The sequence below is a fragment of the Megascapheus bottae genome, chromosome 2, assembly GCF_031878675.1.
Source record: "Megascapheus bottae isolate mThoBot1 chromosome 2, mThoBot2.hap1, whole genome shotgun sequence".
NCBI classification, from domain to species: domain Eukaryota; kingdom Metazoa; phylum Chordata; class Mammalia; order Rodentia; family Geomyidae; genus Megascapheus; species Megascapheus bottae.
In genome coordinates, this window is record NC_143510.1 from 92082342 (window position 1) to 92101397 (window position 19056).

At 49.1% G+C, this 19056-nt stretch overlaps 1 protein-coding gene across 2 annotated transcripts in view; it reads left to right on the forward strand.

Moving 5' to 3' along the window:
- Window positions 1-19056, forward strand: part of Aco2 (aconitase 2) — a 32531-nt gene that overhangs the window by 5098 nt on the left and 8377 nt on the right. For both annotated transcript variants that reach the window (XM_090328805.1, XM_090328806.1), the window contains exons 2-6: window positions 3555-3691; window positions 8493-8751; window positions 12445-12537; window positions 17961-18119; window positions 18290-18440. In XM_090328805.1, the coding sequence (XP_090184931.1) occupies window positions 3555-3691; window positions 8493-8751; window positions 12445-12537; window positions 17961-18119; window positions 18290-18440 (799 nt within the window). The remainder of the gene's footprint in view (window positions 1-3554; window positions 3692-8492; window positions 8752-12444; window positions 12538-17960; window positions 18120-18289; window positions 18441-19056) is intronic.

Consider the following 19056-nt stretch of genomic DNA (forward strand, 5'->3'; position numbering starts at 1 on the left):
CCCCCAGGGGAAGTGGGTAGAGCCATAGTTCTGTGCCCTAAGCCCCGTATAGGGAGCACAGTTCATTTGGCCCCAGCACCTAAGTGTGTATGTCTCTTTGGGGCTGTGATTGCCTGTGCCCCAGATCCTAGCTGGGCAGAGGTGTGGTCTTTCAGTCCTGGCCTGACTTCACAGGTCCCCTGTGGTGCTTGCTGCAGAGGCCTGTCTTCACTGTGTTGGCACAGAGATGCTGCTCAGGATTTGTATGCAGCTCAGTGCTCCTGGAGTCTATTGCTGAAGCTAGCAGCAAAGAATAAGGCAGCTGAATGAATCCATCAGCCCCTGTCTTAAAGGAGCCCCTGCCATCCTTGCTGCCTGTTTAGAAGCTGGGATTGGGAGGAGATAGCGCCTTACCCCATTCCAAGCCTCTGGAAAGGACTGTACCACTTTTGTTCCTGTCAGTTGCATAGCAACCAAGCTAGCCGATCGCCTGCTGACAGGAGGGAACTATTTAGCTTTGGATTCTTAGGAGAGGAGGAGGGAGAAAATTGTTAGAAACCACAGCAGAATTGTGGTAAAATGCCTTCCCTTCAGAGTGAGGGGACGGGCAGGCATTCCTATGTTCCCCACCTGGGAGAGGCTTCTCTTCCAGGAGGGCTGGGTGGCTGCTGAGGGTCATGGCAAGAAGAACCAGAGCATGATCTCCTCAGAGTCTCTGAAGCCATCCTTGAGGTGAAATGGACTGTCCAAAAGGTAGTGACTCCTTACCCGTGGAGACAGCCCACCTTCAGTTGTGGACAGTATGAGTAGGCAAAAGAGACCTCTTCAGCTCCATTTTCATTCTGAGGTCCTGGTGCTTGGGACCTGCCTTGTAGGTCTGGTCTTTAGTGGCTAGGAATGGAGATGTGGAAAGTATTGTAGGAAAAGAGCCTATAGTCCTCAGGATACAGGCAGTGTGTTTGCTGCTATAAACACGCTGGTCAGTCATAGGGCTTGAACTCAGGGCCTGGGCATTGTACCTGAGCTCTTCAGTTCAAGGCTAGCACTTTACCACAGCGCCACTTCTGGTTTTCTGGTGGTTCATTGTAGATAAGAGTCTCACGGTGGAGATAAGAATGTCATGGACTTTTGTGCCTGGGCTGGCTTTGAAATGCAAAATCCTCAGATCTCAGCCTCCTGAATAGCTAGGATTATGGGTATGAGCCACCAGCACACACTGTGAGATCATACTTCATGTTTAATTTAGATTTCAATTTTCACCAGGTGCCATTGGCTCACGCCTGTAATCCTAGCTACTTAGAAGGCCGAGATCTGAGGATCATGGTTTGAAGACAGCATGGACACAGAAGTCTGAGATACGCATCTCGAATTAACTATCAAAAAGTATGGACGTGAGATGCGGAGTGCAGTGGGCAGTAGCCTTGAGCTGAAGAGCTCAGTGAATGCCTACACTGAGAGGGTTATGCGAAGCACTTTATGTGGATTACTAAATTTGTTAACACTACAGAATTGACCTCCATTTTCACTACAGACTTGGGAACAGAGTCTTAGCAGCTACATGGTAGGACTTAGTTGGGCAATCAGGCTGACCTGTCACACTGGGCTGGGAAAGATAGGCTAAGAGAAGAGGAAGGACTAATAGCCAAAGCCTCAGACAGACAGACTGACAGATAGATAAACCTGAGCTTCATCCTAGAGTCGCTGAATACGAAGGTCATGCCTTTTGACTTAACTCACTGGAAAAACAGTTACCTTGTACTGTTGCAGTGAATTTTCAAAACATAGGCATAGAACAGATTTGGGCCAAGGCCAATGCTTAATAAGGAATTTTATTTATTTATTTAGCCAGTCGTGGGGCTTGAACTCAGGGCCTGAGCACTGTCCTTGGACTTTTCTCAAGGTTAGAGCTCTTATGCCACAGCACCACTTCCAGACTTTTTCTATGTATGTGGTACTCAGGAATTGAACCTCGGTTTTCGTGCATGCTAGACAAGCACTCTACCACTAGGCCAAACTCCCGGCTCCTGTATTTATTTTTATTCTGAGAGTGGAAATACAACATCTACAGCTAATTTTTTTTTGGGAGGGGTCAGTTTTGGGGCTTGGACTCAGATCTCAGCCTCTTGAGTAGCTAGGATTACGGGTGTAAGCTACCACACCCAACTTTACAGCATTTTTTTTTTTTTCTTTTGTGAGTCATAGGGCCTGGGTGCTGTCCCTTAGCACTTCAGCTCAAGGCTGGCTTTAGAACCTTGATCCTCAGATCTCAGCCTCCTGAGTAGCTAGGATTACAGGCGTGAGCCACTGTGCCCAGCTACAGCAAATCTTTTTATACAGGTGAGAGATACATGGTCTGTGAATGAATGATGCTTGGTATTCTTGCCCTTGAAATCAATCTACAGGAGAGCAGAATATATTTCTTGACAAGAGGCCACCTGGCAGGTAAACTTTTCCCCTTTCCTGCTGGCATTTCTCTGCATTTTTTTCTTCCTGGTCACAGTGTTCCCCATTACTCACAGGTTAAAGTTCACAACATACTCCATCCTAGCTGTCATTTACCTGCTGTTACATAATAAGCTGTCCTTGACTAGAGGCGCTAGCATGAGTCTAGGCACTAGTGATTCATATCTGTAATCATAGCCACTCAAAGAGACTGAGATCTAAGGATCAAAGTTCAAAGCTAACAAGGGGAGCCAAATCCATGAGACTTTTCATCTCCAGCTAACCAGCAAAAAGGTAAAACTGGAGATGTGGCTCAAAGTCAAACAAGGGGGAAAGGCCCTGAGTTTAAGCCCCATTATCAGCACACACACATATACATGGCAAGGCGTGAATGCACACTCAAGGAACCTGAGATGAGATGGAGTAGATGCTGTGATGTGGGTATTGCTTCACAGCTGAATAAGAGCTATTACAAGAGACCTGTTGTGATCTCGCTTTATGGTCACTAGAGCTGGCAAGATTCCCTCTTGTAGCTCCTCTGGACTCTCCTTCAGCTGATACAATTTAATAGTAAAACTTGACTTTGATCCCAGAGATTATGCAATAAATCCCTCACTTTCTCCTTCTGTAGACTGCTCTGTGTCTGCTGGTTCATCAGTACTTGAGATGAAGACACCACAGTTGGGCCAGGAGTTTGGCCTAGTGGTAGAGTGCTTGCCTAGCATGCATGAAGACCTGGCTTCAATTCCTAGGTACCACATACACAGAAAAGGTCAGAAGTGGTGCCGTGGCTTAATTGGTAGAGCTCTAGGCTTGAGAAGGCCCAAGGACAGTGCTCAAGCCCAAGACCTGGCTTTAATTCCTAGGTACCACATACACCAAAAAGATCAGAAGTGGTGCTATGGCTCAAGTGGTAGCGCTCTAGCCTTGAGAAAGCCCAAGGACAGTGCTCAGGCCCTGAGTTCAAGGCTCAGGACTGGCCAAAAAAAGAAAAAGAAACCACAACTACAGGCACAGAATAGGTTGTGATACTTCAATTCAACATGCTATGTTTAATTCACTCTATCTTTCAGGGATGGTCTCTCCTCAGAACTCCGTTCACTGATGATGTTTCTGTCTTTCTGTTTTTGCAGAGAGCCCTGGGTGTGCGGCAGTACCATGCGGCTTCAGTCCTGTGCCAACGGGCCAAGGTGGCCATGAGCCACTTTGAGCCCAATGAGTATATCCGCTATGACCTGCTGGAGAAGAACATTAACATTGTTCGAAAACGGTAGGGCCCTGGCTGGGAGCTTGTGGGGGTGGTTAGAGGCTGCTGCTGCGCCTCCCGCTTTGGGCAGCACGGATGAGGCGGCGGCGGCCCTGGCGGCTGCTGCGGCTGCTGCCGCTTCTCCTTCTTCTTCCTCCTCCTCCTCCTCCTCCTCCTCCTCCTCTTCTTCTTCCTTCTTCCTTCTTCTTCCTTCTTCCTTCTTCCTTCTTCTTCCTTCTTCTTCCTCCTTCTTTTTCCTTCTTCCTTCTTCCTTCTTTCTTCTTCTTCTTGCCAGTTCTGGGGGCTTGAACTCAGGGCCTGAACACTGACCTTGGGCATTCCTCAAAGCTAGGGCTCTACCACTTGAGCCATTGCACCACTTCCGGCTTTTCTATATATGTGGTACTGAGGAATCAAACCCAGGTCTTTGTATTTTATTGTTGGAGTAATGTATAGAGGGGTTACAGTAAGACTCATGGGTGCATTATTTCTCAAATATTGATACCCCTCTCATGTCCATCCTGATTCTTGGTGGAACTTTTGTCCTCTCTGCCAAGGAGGACATATCTAGAGGCTGGGGATCTAGGCCCTAGCAAAGGGACTCAGATACACTTTGGTGCTATGACTTGCGTCTCCTGACCTTGTCATGACAGGGTGCTAAAAACCACCCTGAGAACTCCAGGCCCAGGGGCTGTGGAGTCACTGTACTTCCCTTCAGTAGAGAGGTCCAGAGGAGAGTCAGGCTGAGACCCCGAAGAAAGCCAAAATGAAATCTTGCCCACATCTTTTTCTGGGCATCCTTGTTTTCGTTGAGAGAACGGATAGTCATCCTCGCCTGTTATCCTGTGGGCTAGGTTTGGGCCAAATGCTGCCAGGGATGAAGGGTGAGGGCTTACCTATCACCCAGCACTGGCTTAGCTCTTGACCAGCTGCAGACAGGGCTGTGCCCTTGTCTTCCTGGTGGCTTGTGTGTTTACTGGCCCCGGGATGTGAAAGAAGACCTGAATATACCTATTTACAGCTTGAGAACAGGCAACTAGTTCAAAGCCACACTGTGTGGGGTTGATGGGAAATGGTTCCCAAGGCCTAGTTCTCACTGCAGTGTACATTCTCCCTCTTGCGTGTGTCCTCTTGCGTTTTGAGCATTATAATCTACTGATCACTGTAAGGATTTGTGAACTGTCTGTCAAGGGTGGATGTGATGTGCCCCTCTGAGGGACCGTCTTTAAGTTGATGTCAGTACTCTGTACTGATCTCAGTACTTTGCACCTCCTGTTCTGTTCTCAAGAACTCCTAAGGCCAGTTGTAGGTGTAACCCTAGCTATTCAAGAGGCTGAGATCTGAGGATCATGGACTGAAGCCCGTGGGGACAGGTAAATCCAAGAGACTTACCTCCAACAAACCTGCAGAAGTGAGGGTATGGCTCAAGTGGTAGCGCCCTACCCTTGAGTGAAAAAGCCAAGTGAAAGCCAGAGGCACTGAGTTCAAGATACATACACTTAGAAATTGTCACATCTCCTCCCCATTTTGCAGAAATTGAGCAGCAGATTGGGGGAATACTGTTGCCAGTAGGGCCGTGCTCAAGCCCACAGCTGTCTGATTGCAGTGCCTCTGGCATTGCTTGTCGCATTCCTGTGAACTTCGGGAAAGTTAGAACTACCTGGGAAATTTCAGGCCCATCCATCCCCAGCATCCACTAGCAGCAATTCTGATTCAAGGAGCCTTACTGTTCATGTGTCCAGTAATGTTACCATCCCCTGGGAGCCTGTTGGAACCACAGAATCTCAGGATTTGTTCCCTGTCCCCCATCAGTATGAACCTGCCATTTAACAAGATCCCAAAGGGACTGGGGTGTGAAAATGTGAAAAGAACTAGCCAGTCTCCCACCTGATTGTACAGTGTAATCAGGACTGGGAAACACAAGGCCTTATTTTCTTTAGAAAACAATATTTTATTTATTCTTGGAGTTCTCAGATCATGATTTAGTGGAAAAATGATGGATTTCCCTCTTCATCTGCAATACACTTTCTACCCTATTTATCAGGCATCAGGAGAGCTGGCACTTTAATTCATTAGCAGCAACTACAAAAGCAACCTTTAAGGCACTGGGAATATTTAATGCTTTGATTTTGTTAGTAAAATTAGCTCCCCCCAAATTTGCCTTGCTTATTTCCCAACCTTCATGACTGGTTGGGAACACTGGCTTATGACTGGGAGCTATGCCAGAGCGGTGTAGACGTGATCGCTCTCTTTTGTTATAGTGGTTCTCAGGGAGACAGGATGGCTTATTTTGTCCCTGGTGTGGAGTGAAGGGATTCTTAGCAGTGTCTGCTGGAGCTCTTTTTGGTTGTCATAGGTGGAGGCAAGCCTGGCACTGGTGGCTCATGCCTGTAATCCTAGCTACTCAGGAAACCGTGATCTGAGGATTGCTGTTCAAAGCCAGTCTGGGCAGGAAAGTCTGTGAGACTCTTATCTCCAATTAACCATTGGGAAACCAGAGGTGGCGCTGTGCCTCAAAGTAGCAGAGCGCTAGCCTTGAGCAAAAGAGCTCACGAGCAACTCCCCAGTTTGAGCCCCATGGCCACCGCCACCACCACCACCAAAAAATAAGTGGAGGCGAAATAGGGGTTGCCGTTACTGCTGGCTAGAAGGCATCGATACCTCTATACCTTGTACCACGCACAGCACAATTCCACAGCAGTCATCTGGCTGCAAGCGTCAGAACAGAAACATGGCAGAGACATGAAGATGTCTGATTCTCTTTTTGGGAACTAGTTCTCTTACCATGCCACATAACAAATAATGGGTGACACAGAGGATTCCTTTTGCCCACTTCAGTCCATCTGTAAGGAAATGCAGTGGTGAGTCATTTATTCCATTCCAGGCATTGGCCTTCAAGGGTGGGTTTTAAGCTGGATGCTGCTTTTTAGCACCTCTGGACCCAGGAGGAGGGCAGCATTCCCCTCTGTGAGTCACTGGCCTGGCACAGCAGGGTAGGAGATGCTACTATGAGGGCACAGCCCCTGCACCCTGGGTTCATGCTGTTTTTATGCAAGTCTCCTGATTTGTGTGGGGAAAGATGATGCTATAAGGAGCAGCCCTGTGCCCCAGGTTATTTTATGCATGTCTCTCCTGATTTGTGGCTGCATAGATTCTCAGAACTACATTTTGGGCTGCAGGTGCTGCACAGCCCGTGCCTTAGGGCACTGTGCTTTCAAGGGCTTAGGGGACTGTGGGGCAGTCACCAGACTGGCAGAAGGTAGAGGTTGCATTCCTAGCATTGTGCCAATCAGGCCTGCATTCATGCAGCACCCTGCTGCCTCTGGCTGATAGCAGCAGAAGTTAACAAGCTGTTCTGCTAGATCTTGCTATCCTAGGTCTGCATGCCTGGTTTTGTGACAGAACAAGTGACAGCACTTCTCTGTGCCTCATTTTCCTCCTTTGTCTTCTGAGAAACCTTAGTGTTCAGTGTTGCAGCAAGTAGATCCCTGGGACTTCGTAGCGGGGATTATTATCAAAGGGGAGAAGGGAATTTTGTGGATAGGTGGTTATGTTCAGTATTTGTTTTTTCTTTCCCTGTACTAAGTATCAGATTCAGAGCCTTTCACCTGCTGGGTGAGCGCTCCATCACTGAGCTACACCCCCAGCCCCACACTGTGTACTTCTCATATATACAACTTATTGTATGCCAATTGTACTCCAATAAAGCTGTTTCAAAAGAAAGCAAGGCAAGCTGTCCCTCCCAGCTTTCTGGAGGCTGAGGCAGGAGTCAGAGAGCATCATGATTTCTAGATTGGGTTATGTAGTAAGACCTTGTCTCAAGAAAATAATACAACATAACCAAAGATCTAGACATGCTAAATGCTCCCTGCTTCCAGGCTATTCTTGCAGTCAGGGTAGGTGGGTAGAACTTCCTGACAGGGGCAGCTAGCTGTTCATTTATATGGTCCACAGTCGTTTTAGAAACAGATCTAACCAAGAGTTTCTGATTCCCAGTCGTAAGCTTCTTCCCTTGGCCTCAAACTCTAGGTTAGGTCTGTTGGCTGTGGGGTAGTTCTGCTGCTTCCTAGAATGGTGGGGATCAGAATGGGGTCGTGGGGGTGTGGGAGTCTGGGAGCATTAAGGTAGAAGTATTGAGGTGGGTTTATGGGTTCAGAAGGCAGGCAAAGAAAAGGCGATTGCATTCTAGCGGGGGCTAGGTCCCCTTGAGTACTGGCTGGTGTTGACACTTTGGCCCTAGAAAGGCAGGAAGGGGAAACTGCTAGGAAAATGGGGTCTAGGAAGAGAGGAGCAGGGAGAGGTTTTCTGTTCTTGAGAGTTGCCAGCCATGCTTCTCAGGGAGTTCCAGCTCCTGGGAAAGTCTTCAGTGTGGCAGGGAGCCAGGCATCCAACATGTGAGGTGGCAGCGTAGGCGAAGGGGATACTGGTGTGGTCCCCTGTGACTTAGTAGGACCTGGGGATACAGGGAGAGGCCTCAGAAGGAAGAGGGAGTCTCAGGTGAAACTCAGGTTGAGAGCTTGAGCTCTGAACATCTGTCCATCAAGCCTGTTTCCTCCTGGTTATTTCATGCAATGACGGAGAGATAGGTGTGTCCTCCCTAGCTACTGATTACACATCAGTGGTGGGAACGGAAGTAGCCAATCCTGTCCTCTCTTGGAATGTTGCCATTAAGTAATTTTGGAGCACCTAGTAATGCCCAGGCACTGAGCTATGGTGCTAAAGATACGGTAGGGCATGGGATAAGAGGGCCTGCAGCGCACTTCCCTCTCCATGCCTACATGCCCACGAGGCTGCTACCAAACTCCCTTCTCCCTTTCCCCTGCAGACTGAACCGGCCTCTGACTCTGGCGGAGAAGATCGTGTATGGACATCTGGATGACCCTGCCAACCAGGAGATTGAGCGGGGCAAAACTTACCTTCGGCTACGGCCCGACCGGGTGGCCATGCAGGATGCCACCGCCCAGATGGCCATGCTGCAGTTCATCAGCAGCGGGCTGCCCAAGGTGGCCGTGCCCTCCACCATCCACTGCGACCATCTGATTGAGGCCCAGCTCGGGGGTGAGAAGGACCTGAAACGGGCCAAGGTGAGTACAAGTTGTCGTGAGAACACGCGACGAGTGTGACACGGGGTGAGAAGTGCATCCCTCACGTGGGGCCGCGTGAGGCGCCATCTCAGGTTCTGATGGGCTGCTTGGGTTAGCTTTTGTTTTGTTGTACATAGTTATGAGGATCTAACCTAGGCTCTTACACGTGCCAGGCAAGCACTGTTCCCTGAGCCATATCCCAGCCCCAAGGTTTACCTTGTTTTTTCCTTTTCTAACACTAGAAATGACATTTGGTCATTGGGAAGATGTTAGAAAATAGAGAAAGCTTAAAGAAGATAACAGATAACAGTTCTCCCTAGTCCTCCACTTGCAGACTCCAGGAGCTGGTCCATGCTGCCAGTGCCCTGGACAACCTGGTCCTGCTTCCTTTCTACTCTAGCTCTACTAGGATTTGAACTCAGGGTCTTGTGCTTGCTAGGCAGGCACTCTATCGCTTAAACCATGCCATTGACCCCGTTTGCTTCAGTTTTTTATTTATTTTGTTGGTCATGGGGCATGAACTCTGGGTCTGGGCGCTGTCCCTGAGCTACCCCTTGAGCCACAGCATCACCTCCAGTTTTCTGGTAGTTAATTGGAGATAAGAGTCTCATGGACTTTTTATGCCCAGGCTGGCTTTGAACCCTGATCCTCAGATCTCAGCCTCCTGAGTAGCTAGGGTTACAAGTGTGAGCCACTGGTGCTCAGCACTTCAGTTATTTTTAAAGTGTTTTTTTTTTTTTTTTTAATGGCAGTTCTGGGGCTTGAACTCAGGGTCTGGACACTGTCTCTGAGCTCCTTTTGCTCAAGGCTAACACTCTACCACTTGAGCCAAAGGGCCACTTCTGGCCTTTTCTCTTTATGTGGTACTGAGGAATCAAACCCAGGTCTTCATGCATGCTCGGCAAGCACTCTACCACTAAGCCACATTCCCAGCCCTAAATTTTTTTTATTATTATAAAAGTGATGTACAGAGGGGTTTAAATTATATAAATCATGGGGCCAGGAGTTTGGCCTAGTGATAGAGTGCTTGCCTAGCATGCACGAAGACCCAGGTTCGATCCCTCGGTACCACATGCATAGAAAAAAAAGCCAGAAGTGGTGCTGAGGCTCAAGTGGTAGCCTTTCTCTAACCTTGAGAAAATCCAAGAATAGTGCTCAGGCCCTGAGCTCAAGCCCAGAACTGGCAAAAAAAAAAAAAAAGAGAGAGAGAATTATATGTCATTGAATTTCTGCCAGATGCCGAGTACCACTGAGTACCACTGCTGCATTTGCTTCAATTATTATTTTTTTGCCAGTCCTGGGTCGTGAACTCAGGGCCTAGGTACTGCCCTTGAGCTTTCTTAAGGCTAGCACTCTACCCTTGAGCCACATAGCATGACTTCCGGCTTTTTCTGTATATGTGGTACCGAGGAATTGAACCCAGGGCTTCGTGCATGCTAAGCAAGCATTCTATCACTAGGCCACACTCCCTGCCCCTACTTCAGTTATTTTTGAGCTAAGATTTGAAGTTTATACTGGTTCATATGGCCCACAATAATCCCATTTGTTTCCTGAATATCTGGGATGACAGTTGTTGAAATGGGTCTTTTGAGCTTCTCCTGAGCCGGCTGGGAACCACAGTCCTCCCAGTTGCTGCCCCCTGAGTACCAGGGTTTATGGACGTGAGCCACCATGCCCACATCACTTGTCCTGGTCTCTAACCCCATGAGGATTGCCTGAGAGAGAGGGTGGAGGGCTTGGTTTTGTTTGTAACAACACCGTTCCTTTGAGTCCCACATGCACAGGAGACATGCTGATGCTCCTGCGCCAGCTCCTGCTCCACAGTGCTCCTGCTGATGCCCTCCTGGGGACCTTCTCTTCTTATAGTTTCCTTACCTAGACAGAAGTAGCTGTGTACCCCTGAAACAGCCACTTGGTGCTGATGTGCTTTCTCCTTCAATTCCTCCTCTTTCTTTGTGAAACCCAATCCCTGCTTCTCCTCCCAGGCGTTGTTGGTGGTGCCTCTGGCTGCCACTTTTGGAGGCAGTGGGCCTCCTTTCCAGCCTTGGTCCTCCTTGCTTTCTACCTCCAGCCATGGGCGTGGTGCTCCTTGGTGAGAACTGTTGGCAAGAGCTGAATGCTGGCAGGGCTGCAGCCCTCCTGGCACAGAGCAGAGCTCCCAGGGCCAGCACAGCCTACAGAGCCTTTCAGACCCCTGGGAAACACTCTGGGCGGTCATCCTATTCCAGGGGTTCTCTACACCTTCCCCCACTTGTAATGTCCTGGTGGTAGGGTGGCTCTTTCCATTCATTTGCAAGAAAATCCCTCCTGCTGGTTGGCAGCCTCCATGGAGTGGCACAGTAGGTGCTCATGTTTCATGCCTTCCTGCAGGGCTGGGGGCCAAGAGGTACTGAGGCTGGGGACCTGGGGTCTTTTCAGCCTGTGAACAACTACACTCACATTTCAGGGCCCCCATTCTGGGGCTGGCTCCTCTCCCCTCCATTGAGCATTCAGAATCTATCTGCCATAGATGAGATTCATTGAATCATAGGATTTCAAAGCTAGTTTCCATCCAGTCCTGGGGCTTGAACTGAGGGCCTAGATATTGTCCCTGAGCTTCTTTTGATCAAGACTAGTACTGTACCTCTGATTTAAAAATGCAGAGACCAGCTGGGTGAAATGGCTCATATCTATATAACTACTCAGGAGGCTGAGATCTGAGGATTGCTGTTCAAAGCCAGCCTGGGTACTAAAGATCGTGAGACTCTTATCTCCAATTAACCACTAGAATACTGGAAGTGGTGCTGTGGCTTAAGGGGTAGGGTGTTTGTTCACCTGAAGCTGAAGAGCTCAGGGACAGCGCCCAGGTCCAGAGTCCAAGCCCCACGACTGACAAAAAAAAGAAAGAAAGAAAAACGCAGAGGCCAGCATGTTAATTATTAGTTGGAAAGAGGCTGCCTTGGAAACCAAAGTTTCTGGGTTCACTACCCAGTACCATAAAAAAAACAAAAACAAACAAAAAACAACCCAAGTTCTTTGTCTGCCATTATTTTCTGTGGGGGAACCAAATAAAAGAAAGAAGCCTGGCTGGTAGGAGTTTAAGTGAAGGGGTCACATGATTTTGAGAGTATTTATCATTGACTTGTGCTGGTGCCTTCCTTGCCTAAGGCTGGCAGGTCTCATTGCCAAGTTCCTCCCTTGCAACACTAGCACCATGGTGCTCCGTTGGTGTCAGTTGTCCAGGGATGTGCTGGGATTACTGACAAGGCATCCTGAGGCTCGGACGGGGCCATAACATCTGTGGAGCCCGTGTGGGCCCTGGCTGTCCACTTGGTCCCTCAGCCTCTGTCCTAGTCACATCTGTGAGCATAGTAGCAAGCTTGGCTGGGAACTTGATGGCCAGAGGGACCTTTGGTAATGATTTAGCTCTGCTCCTTCTACAAATAAGGAAACTGAGACCCAGAGCAGGACCTGGACTTGTTCAGACCCACCCCTCATGCCAGCTAACACAGAATTCAGGCTGTGTCTGTTTGTCTGTCTTCTTCCCTGGGCCTATCTGTAGCTAACCCTTCTGGAAATTTTAGAAGATTCTAGGAGAAGATCCATTTTCACAGTACCAGCCTTTCAGAATGCGGTGGAAGGGAGTGTGTAGCATGGGGCTTCCCAGAAATTAGCCGTGTTATTAATGCTGTGCTTATTGATTTGTCTCAACAGGACATAAACCAGGAAGTCTATAATTTCTTGTCATCTGCGGGTGCCAAGTATGGTGTGGGCTTCTGGAGGCCTGGATCTGGCATTATTCACCAGGTAAGCAGGGCTTTGCCACATTGCACAGAGCCTGAGCCGGCTGCACACGGCGAGCCAGACAGCACTTGGCGCCCTGTGGAGACGTGTGACCAGGAAAGCAAGATGTCTTAGTCAGTGCTCAGGCAGCTCCTCCTTTGCGCGTAAATAATTTTTATCATATTAACTTTTATTATGTCTTCATGTGAAAAACAAAATGTTTTCTAATCATCCAGGGCCCGGGCCACTGTCCTTGAGCTTTCTCAAGACTTGGGTTCTTCCCCTTGAGCCGCAACACCACTTTCACCTTTTCCTGTGTATGTGATAACCAAGGAATCAAACCCAGGCTTCCTGCATGCTAGGCAAGAACTCTACCACTAGGCCAAACGTGTGTGTGTGTGTGTGTGTGTGTGTGTGTGTGTGTGTGTGCACGTGCGCGCGCACTTGAACTCTGGGCCTGGGCATTGTCCATGAGCTCAAGGCTACCACCCTATCCTTGAGCCACAGCCCCACTTCCCGTTTCTTTTCTAGTGGTTAATTGGAGATGAGTCCCTGAGTAGCCTGGATTAGAGGCATGAGCCATCAGTGCTTGGCTAAGTTTGACATATTTCTGTACCTTCTAAGCATGTATTCTGGCCAGGAGTTTGGCCTATTGGTAGAGTGCTTGACTAGCATCACGAAGACCCAAGTTCAATACCACATACATAGAAAAAACTGGGAGTTGTTCTGTGGCTCAAGTGGTAGAGCTGTAGCCTTGAGGAAAGCCCAAGGACAGTGCTGAGGCCCTGAGTTCAGGCCCCAGGCTTGGGGGGGCGGCTACCATAGAACTACCATAGAACATCATATTCTTGGGCTGGGATGTAGCTTAGTGGCAAAGTTCTTGCCTAGCAAGTACAACATCCTGGGTTCAATTCCCAGTACCAAAAAAGAAAAGGCAGAAAAAACAATAGGTAAAAAAGAATAGCATAGGTTGGGAATGTAGCTTAGTGGTAGAGCGCTTGCCTGGCATGCATGAAGCCCTGGGTTTATTTCCTCAGTACCACATGTACAGAAAAGGCCAGAAGTGGCACTGGTGGCTCACGTGGTAGAGTGCTAGCCTTGAGCAAAAGCCACTCAGGGACAGTGCCCAGGCTCAGAGTTCAAGCCCCAGAACTGGCAAAAATAAAAAAGGACATCGGTTTTTTGTTTTTTTTTTCTTTCATTGCTGCAGACTGAGGGTCTACCACTGAACTAATCTGCACCCATACCCCCTAGTAACATATTATTCTTTGTCTTGCTTTTTCTACAAATACTGAGCCTTATTCCATGGGTAGCTGACAGCTGTCGGGTATATCATGTTGGTTAAGTGCTAGTCTTAGCACTTTAAAGATACTAACTGTGCAGAAGGAAATGAGGAAACTGAGGCAGAGAGTTGAATCTACTGTAGGGATACCCTCCTGGCTACTTTGTGGAGCCATCATCTACAGCAAGGACACGACTCTGGGCAATTTCTTTGCATTCCAGTGGTGCTCTGTCACTATGGTCACGTGAGAGCCCTTCCCCCTCCACACAGAACAGCTTGGGCCCTACACAGAACTGTTGTGGTTTACCATTCATGGCACTCTGAGGCTGCTCTAGAGTGGCCCCGTGTTTCATTTAGTAGAATTGTCTCCATAAGTACACATGTGCACCTATTTTTCTGGGATGGTAGTAGGTGTTTCATTTACATCAAAGTTGACTGACTGTTGAGGACCTTAGTTAGGTGTGTGTGTCTGTCCATTTGCCATCTGTTCTGTATGCATGAAACTGCTCTGCCTTTCCAAGGTGACCCTTGTCCCTTCCCCCATCCCAGGCCTCGCCTCCTTTAAGAGGCGCTGAGTCAGTCTGTCATCTGACCCTGCCTGGACTCCTGGCTCTGCCCCACTGAAACCAGAGCCAATGGATGACTGACCTGCCCTTTCACACTGTTGCTCTTGCTAGGACAGGGCTGGTGGAATAGCAGTTCACAGGGCTGAGGGGTGGGGACGTAGCAGAGCATTGAGTGAGTCCAGCCGTGGCTTTTGTTATAAAAGTACTCCTATCCAGCAACCCCCATTCTACTTAAGTACAAAGTACTCAGGGACTGCTCTTAGCCAGTTTGTACTACGAATGACAATTACTCACACTTGCCCTTGGTTACTTGGTAGTAGCATAAATCTTTCCATCTGATAGCATTTGTTCCTTGAAAAGAGTGTTTCCAGGAACCTGTGTAATCTCTGCAGCGCTTTCCTGGGGACAGTGTGTAAGCTCTGCAGAGTGTTCTGAAGCTTTGTTTTCCTTCCTTGTCATCAGTCTAACAAGAGTTCTTCAAACCAAACCCTAGCCCTTTTCCTCCACCTAGGAGGCCAGGTTTTGCTTCTCTGGACCCCTCTTTCTGGCTTCCTGGGGCCCTCATTGTGCCCTGCACTGGGGTTCTCTCATGTGATCGTGTGCAAGTTCAGTGCTTTCTCCTGTTCTGTGTGCTGTAATGGGCCAATGCTGAGTGATATGGCTTTATGGAGCTCATTACTAAGTAATATGGGACCAATACTGAGCTATGGCTCAAGTGGTAGCCTTGAGCAAAGGAAACTCAGGAACAGTGTCCAGGCCCTAGTTCAAACCCCAGGACTGGCATACACACAAAAATCAAGAAACCTTTTTCCTGTTGTCAAAAAGACAACTGTTGGGCCGGGAGTTTGGCCTAGTGGTAGAGTGCTTGCCTAGCATGCACGAAGACCCGGGTTCGATTCCTCGGTACCACATACATAGAAAAAAGCCGGAAGTGGTACTGAGGCTCAAGTGGTAGAGTGTTAGCCTTGAGAAAGTCCAAGGACAGTGCTCAGGCCCTGAGCTCAAGCCCAGGACTGGCAAAAAAAAAAAGACAACTGTTAGAGCTGGATACTAGCATCTCATGCTTATAATCCCACCCACTCAGGAAGCTAAGATAACGAGGACAAAACCAAGAGAGACTTACCTCCATTTAACCAGCAAAAAGCCAAAACTAGAGTCAAGGCTTGAGTGGTAGACCAGCGGTGAGTGAAAAGCTGAGCAAGAGCACAAGGCCCTGAGTTCAAAACCCTGTACAAACAAAACAGTGGTAGAGTGCCTTTACCTAAGCGAGGACTTGAGTTTAGACCTCAGTACTGACAGAAAAAAGAAACAACAACAAAAATACAATTTAAAAAGACTACTTTCTGGGGCCGGGAGTTTGGCCTAGTGGTAGAGTGCTTGCCTAGCATGCATGAAGACCCAGGTTCGATTCCTTGGTACTACATACATAGAAAAAAGCTGAGGCTCAAGTGGTAGAGCTCTAGCCTTGAGAGAGTCCAAGGACAGTGCTCAGACCATGAGCTCAAGCCCAGGACTGGCAAAAAAAAAAAAAAAGAATACTTTCCCCCATCCTAAGGGCATCTACCCAGCCATTTCCATAGACTAGTGAGGTCATCCTCAGGTCTGCATTCCCCTCTGCCTCTGGAGAGGTGGCCCACTCGTATCTACATCACACAGTCCTGCTGAGTGCCACTGGGCCGGACTCTTCACAGCCCAGAGCATTTAGAGATTGGCTGAGATTCGCAGGCTAGAGAAAGATAGGCAAGCAGTGTTGGTCTATCCTCTCCTGCCTCGCTGCCAGGGAAGGGGCTGGTCTTTTAACCTTTGCATCCCTATGAGGGAGGCTCCTCATGCTCTGCTGAGTCCACCAGGCTCACGCCTCGTCTAAGGCAGTGGTCTGGGTCTCTGTAATGTTGCTGGGAGCTTGCTCAGTCCTGATCATCCATAGAGCCTTCCATATCTCTCATCTCCTTTGTTCTTCCCAGTCGCCACAGCTGGGCAGAGTTCCATCTGAAGGATGAGCTACAGAATCTCAGTTGAGGGATCTTACCACAAAAGAGTCTGAGTATCCATTCCATGTGCACTTAGTAGACATGGTACAATTTAGTCATCGCAGTGATCCAGTGAGGTAGCCGTTATCAGCCATTTTCATGGTACCAGAGATTGAACTCGGGACCTTGAACATGCTAATCGAGTGCCTCACCGTCTGAGTTAAGCCACTAACTCTTGTCAGCTGTTTTTATACAGCAGAAAACAGAGAGATAAGGTGATATACCCAAGATCTCACAACTATCACTGGGTGTGGGATGCCTGGCCCAAGGGGGCACCTTCTCAAGTGTGTGTTCATCGCCTGGACAGTGGGTTTAATGTGTGTGGGTGCTGACTCTGTGTCTCTGCTGCATTCCCCTCAAATATTTTGGTGTAAGAGTGCCTCACTGAAGGCCGCCTCAGGCAGATCACGTCAGTTCTGAGCCCCACAGGATGCTGAGATCGAGTGGCAGCCCTGGGCTTTTCAAGTTAATAGTGGAGGAGCTCGTGGCTTTGTGTAGCCATAGTGAGACAGGAGCCAGCTCGAGATGATTGGCCCACTGATGAAAAGGGAATTGAGCTGAGCATCTTTAGCTCTCATACTTGTTCCAAGCCAACCAAGGGCACACTCATGCCCTTCTACCTGATTCTCACCACATCCTAGGATTATGGTAGTGTGCTGGTCCTGGGCCTTGAACTCAGGTTCTGGATGCTGTCTGTCCCGGAGTTTGTTGTTTGTTTTGTTTGAATTTAGTGCTCTTCCACTGGAGTCACAGTTCCAGTTTCAGCTTGCTTGTGCGCGCGCACATGCGCGCGCTGTCCTCTCTCTCTCTCTCTCTCTCTCTCTCTCTCTCTCTCTCTCTCTCTCTCTCTCTCTCTCTCTCTCTCTCTCTTTCTCTCTTTTGATGAGTCAAGGAGCTCAGCCTGGGCATTGTCCCTGAGCTCTTCAGCTTAAGGCTACCACCCTACCTCTGGGCCTGGGTACTGTCCCTGAGCTCTTTAGTTCAAGGCTACCACCCTACCCTTGAGCCAAACCCCACTTCCCGTTTTCTAGAAGTTAATTGGAGATAAAAGTCTCAGGTCCTTTTGTGCCCAGGCTGGCTTTGAACCTTGATCTTCAGATCTCAGCCTTCCTAGTAGCTAGGATTACAGGAGTGAGCCACCTCACCCAGCTCAGTTCCAGCTTTTTCTGTGTAGTTTATCGGAGATAACTGTCTCACAGACTTTTCTGCCCAGGCTGGCATCAAATCAGGATCCTCTAACCTGAGCCTCCTCAGTGGCTAAGATATAGAGGTGTCAACCCAGTCCCCAGACAGTATGGATATTCTTATTACCATATTACAAATGGGGAAATTGAGACAAAAGGAGACTTTATAGGCTTAACCCATACAGCAGGAATTGTCCAATTTGCTCATTAGCTTAAGTGGTCTGACTCCCAAAGCCGTCTTTCCTGGTCACACTGGAGTCAGTCCTGCCCAGCCCAGTGGTAGGGGGGTCAGTGTCAATAGGGCAACTTGTCATACTCTTCTTAGCCCTTCTTCCACTTTCTCTTGAGAGCTCATAAGTGTACAACCTTGGGGTTTTTCCTTCAGATCATTCTGGAAAACTATTCATATCCTGGGGTTCTTCTGATTGGCACTGACTCCCACACTCCCAATGGTGGTGGCCTGGGCGGCATCTGCATTGGAGTTGGGGGTGCCGATGCAGTGGATGTCATGGCCGGGATCCCCTGGGAGCTCAAGTGTCCCAAGGTAAGGAGTGGGGAGGACCCAGACTGGGTGGCTGCAGGTGAAGATGGGTGGAGATGAGGACTGACCAGGCTGAATTTGTTCGGGAGAGAGGCAGGGATGGATAGCAGAACTGGACATGGTGTGGCTCGTTCCTTGACTTTCACATGTTGACATGTCACCCACCTTTTTAGGTGATCGGTGTGAAGTTGACAGGCTCCCTTTCTGGTTGGACCTCGCCCAAAGATGTGATCCTGAAGGTGGCGGGCATCCTCACGGTGAAAGGTGGCACAGGTGCCATTGTGGAATACCACGGTCCTGGCGTAGACTCCATCTCCTGCACCGGTAAGGAGGGCTCCCTCCTGTTGTCACGCTGCTCTGCATCTGATGCTGGTGGAGGAGCAGCAGGGCCAGCGAGTACCTTCCTCCAAGATCATCCGGGCAGGGTGTGTGCTGGGGACAGACATGGAGGGAGGGGGGAGTGGTCCAGATGACCTGGAGGTGGTCTAGGCAGCGTGATTCGGTGGGTGTGTAACCTCCTCCTGGGAGCAAGGCTCTTGTCCCCTGGAGCCACTCTTGAGTATGGAGCCAAGCCAGCTCCTGCTGCTGGATCCCAGCTAAGCACCAGGATACCATGTGTGAGCCCTAAGAATCCAGAGAGGACCAAGTGGTGGTGAGAATGTGCAGTTGAAGCCAGGAGTTGGTTCACAAAGCAGCCACAATCCTGAGCCAGAAGTGAGCCTCGCTCATTATCTTGAATTCAAACTACTATTAGACAGTAGTTTGTCCCCTGGGCCACTGAAATCCAGAAGTCATGGGACAACCTTGAGAGATCCAGTCCAGACTTCCCAGGTGTCTGCCTGCAGAGTGCCACAGCCCCCAGAACATGATGCTCTTCCAGGGGTCACCACCCAGGCTCAGCGCACCGGCCAAGGTGGTAGCAGGCTCTTCTACTAGTGAA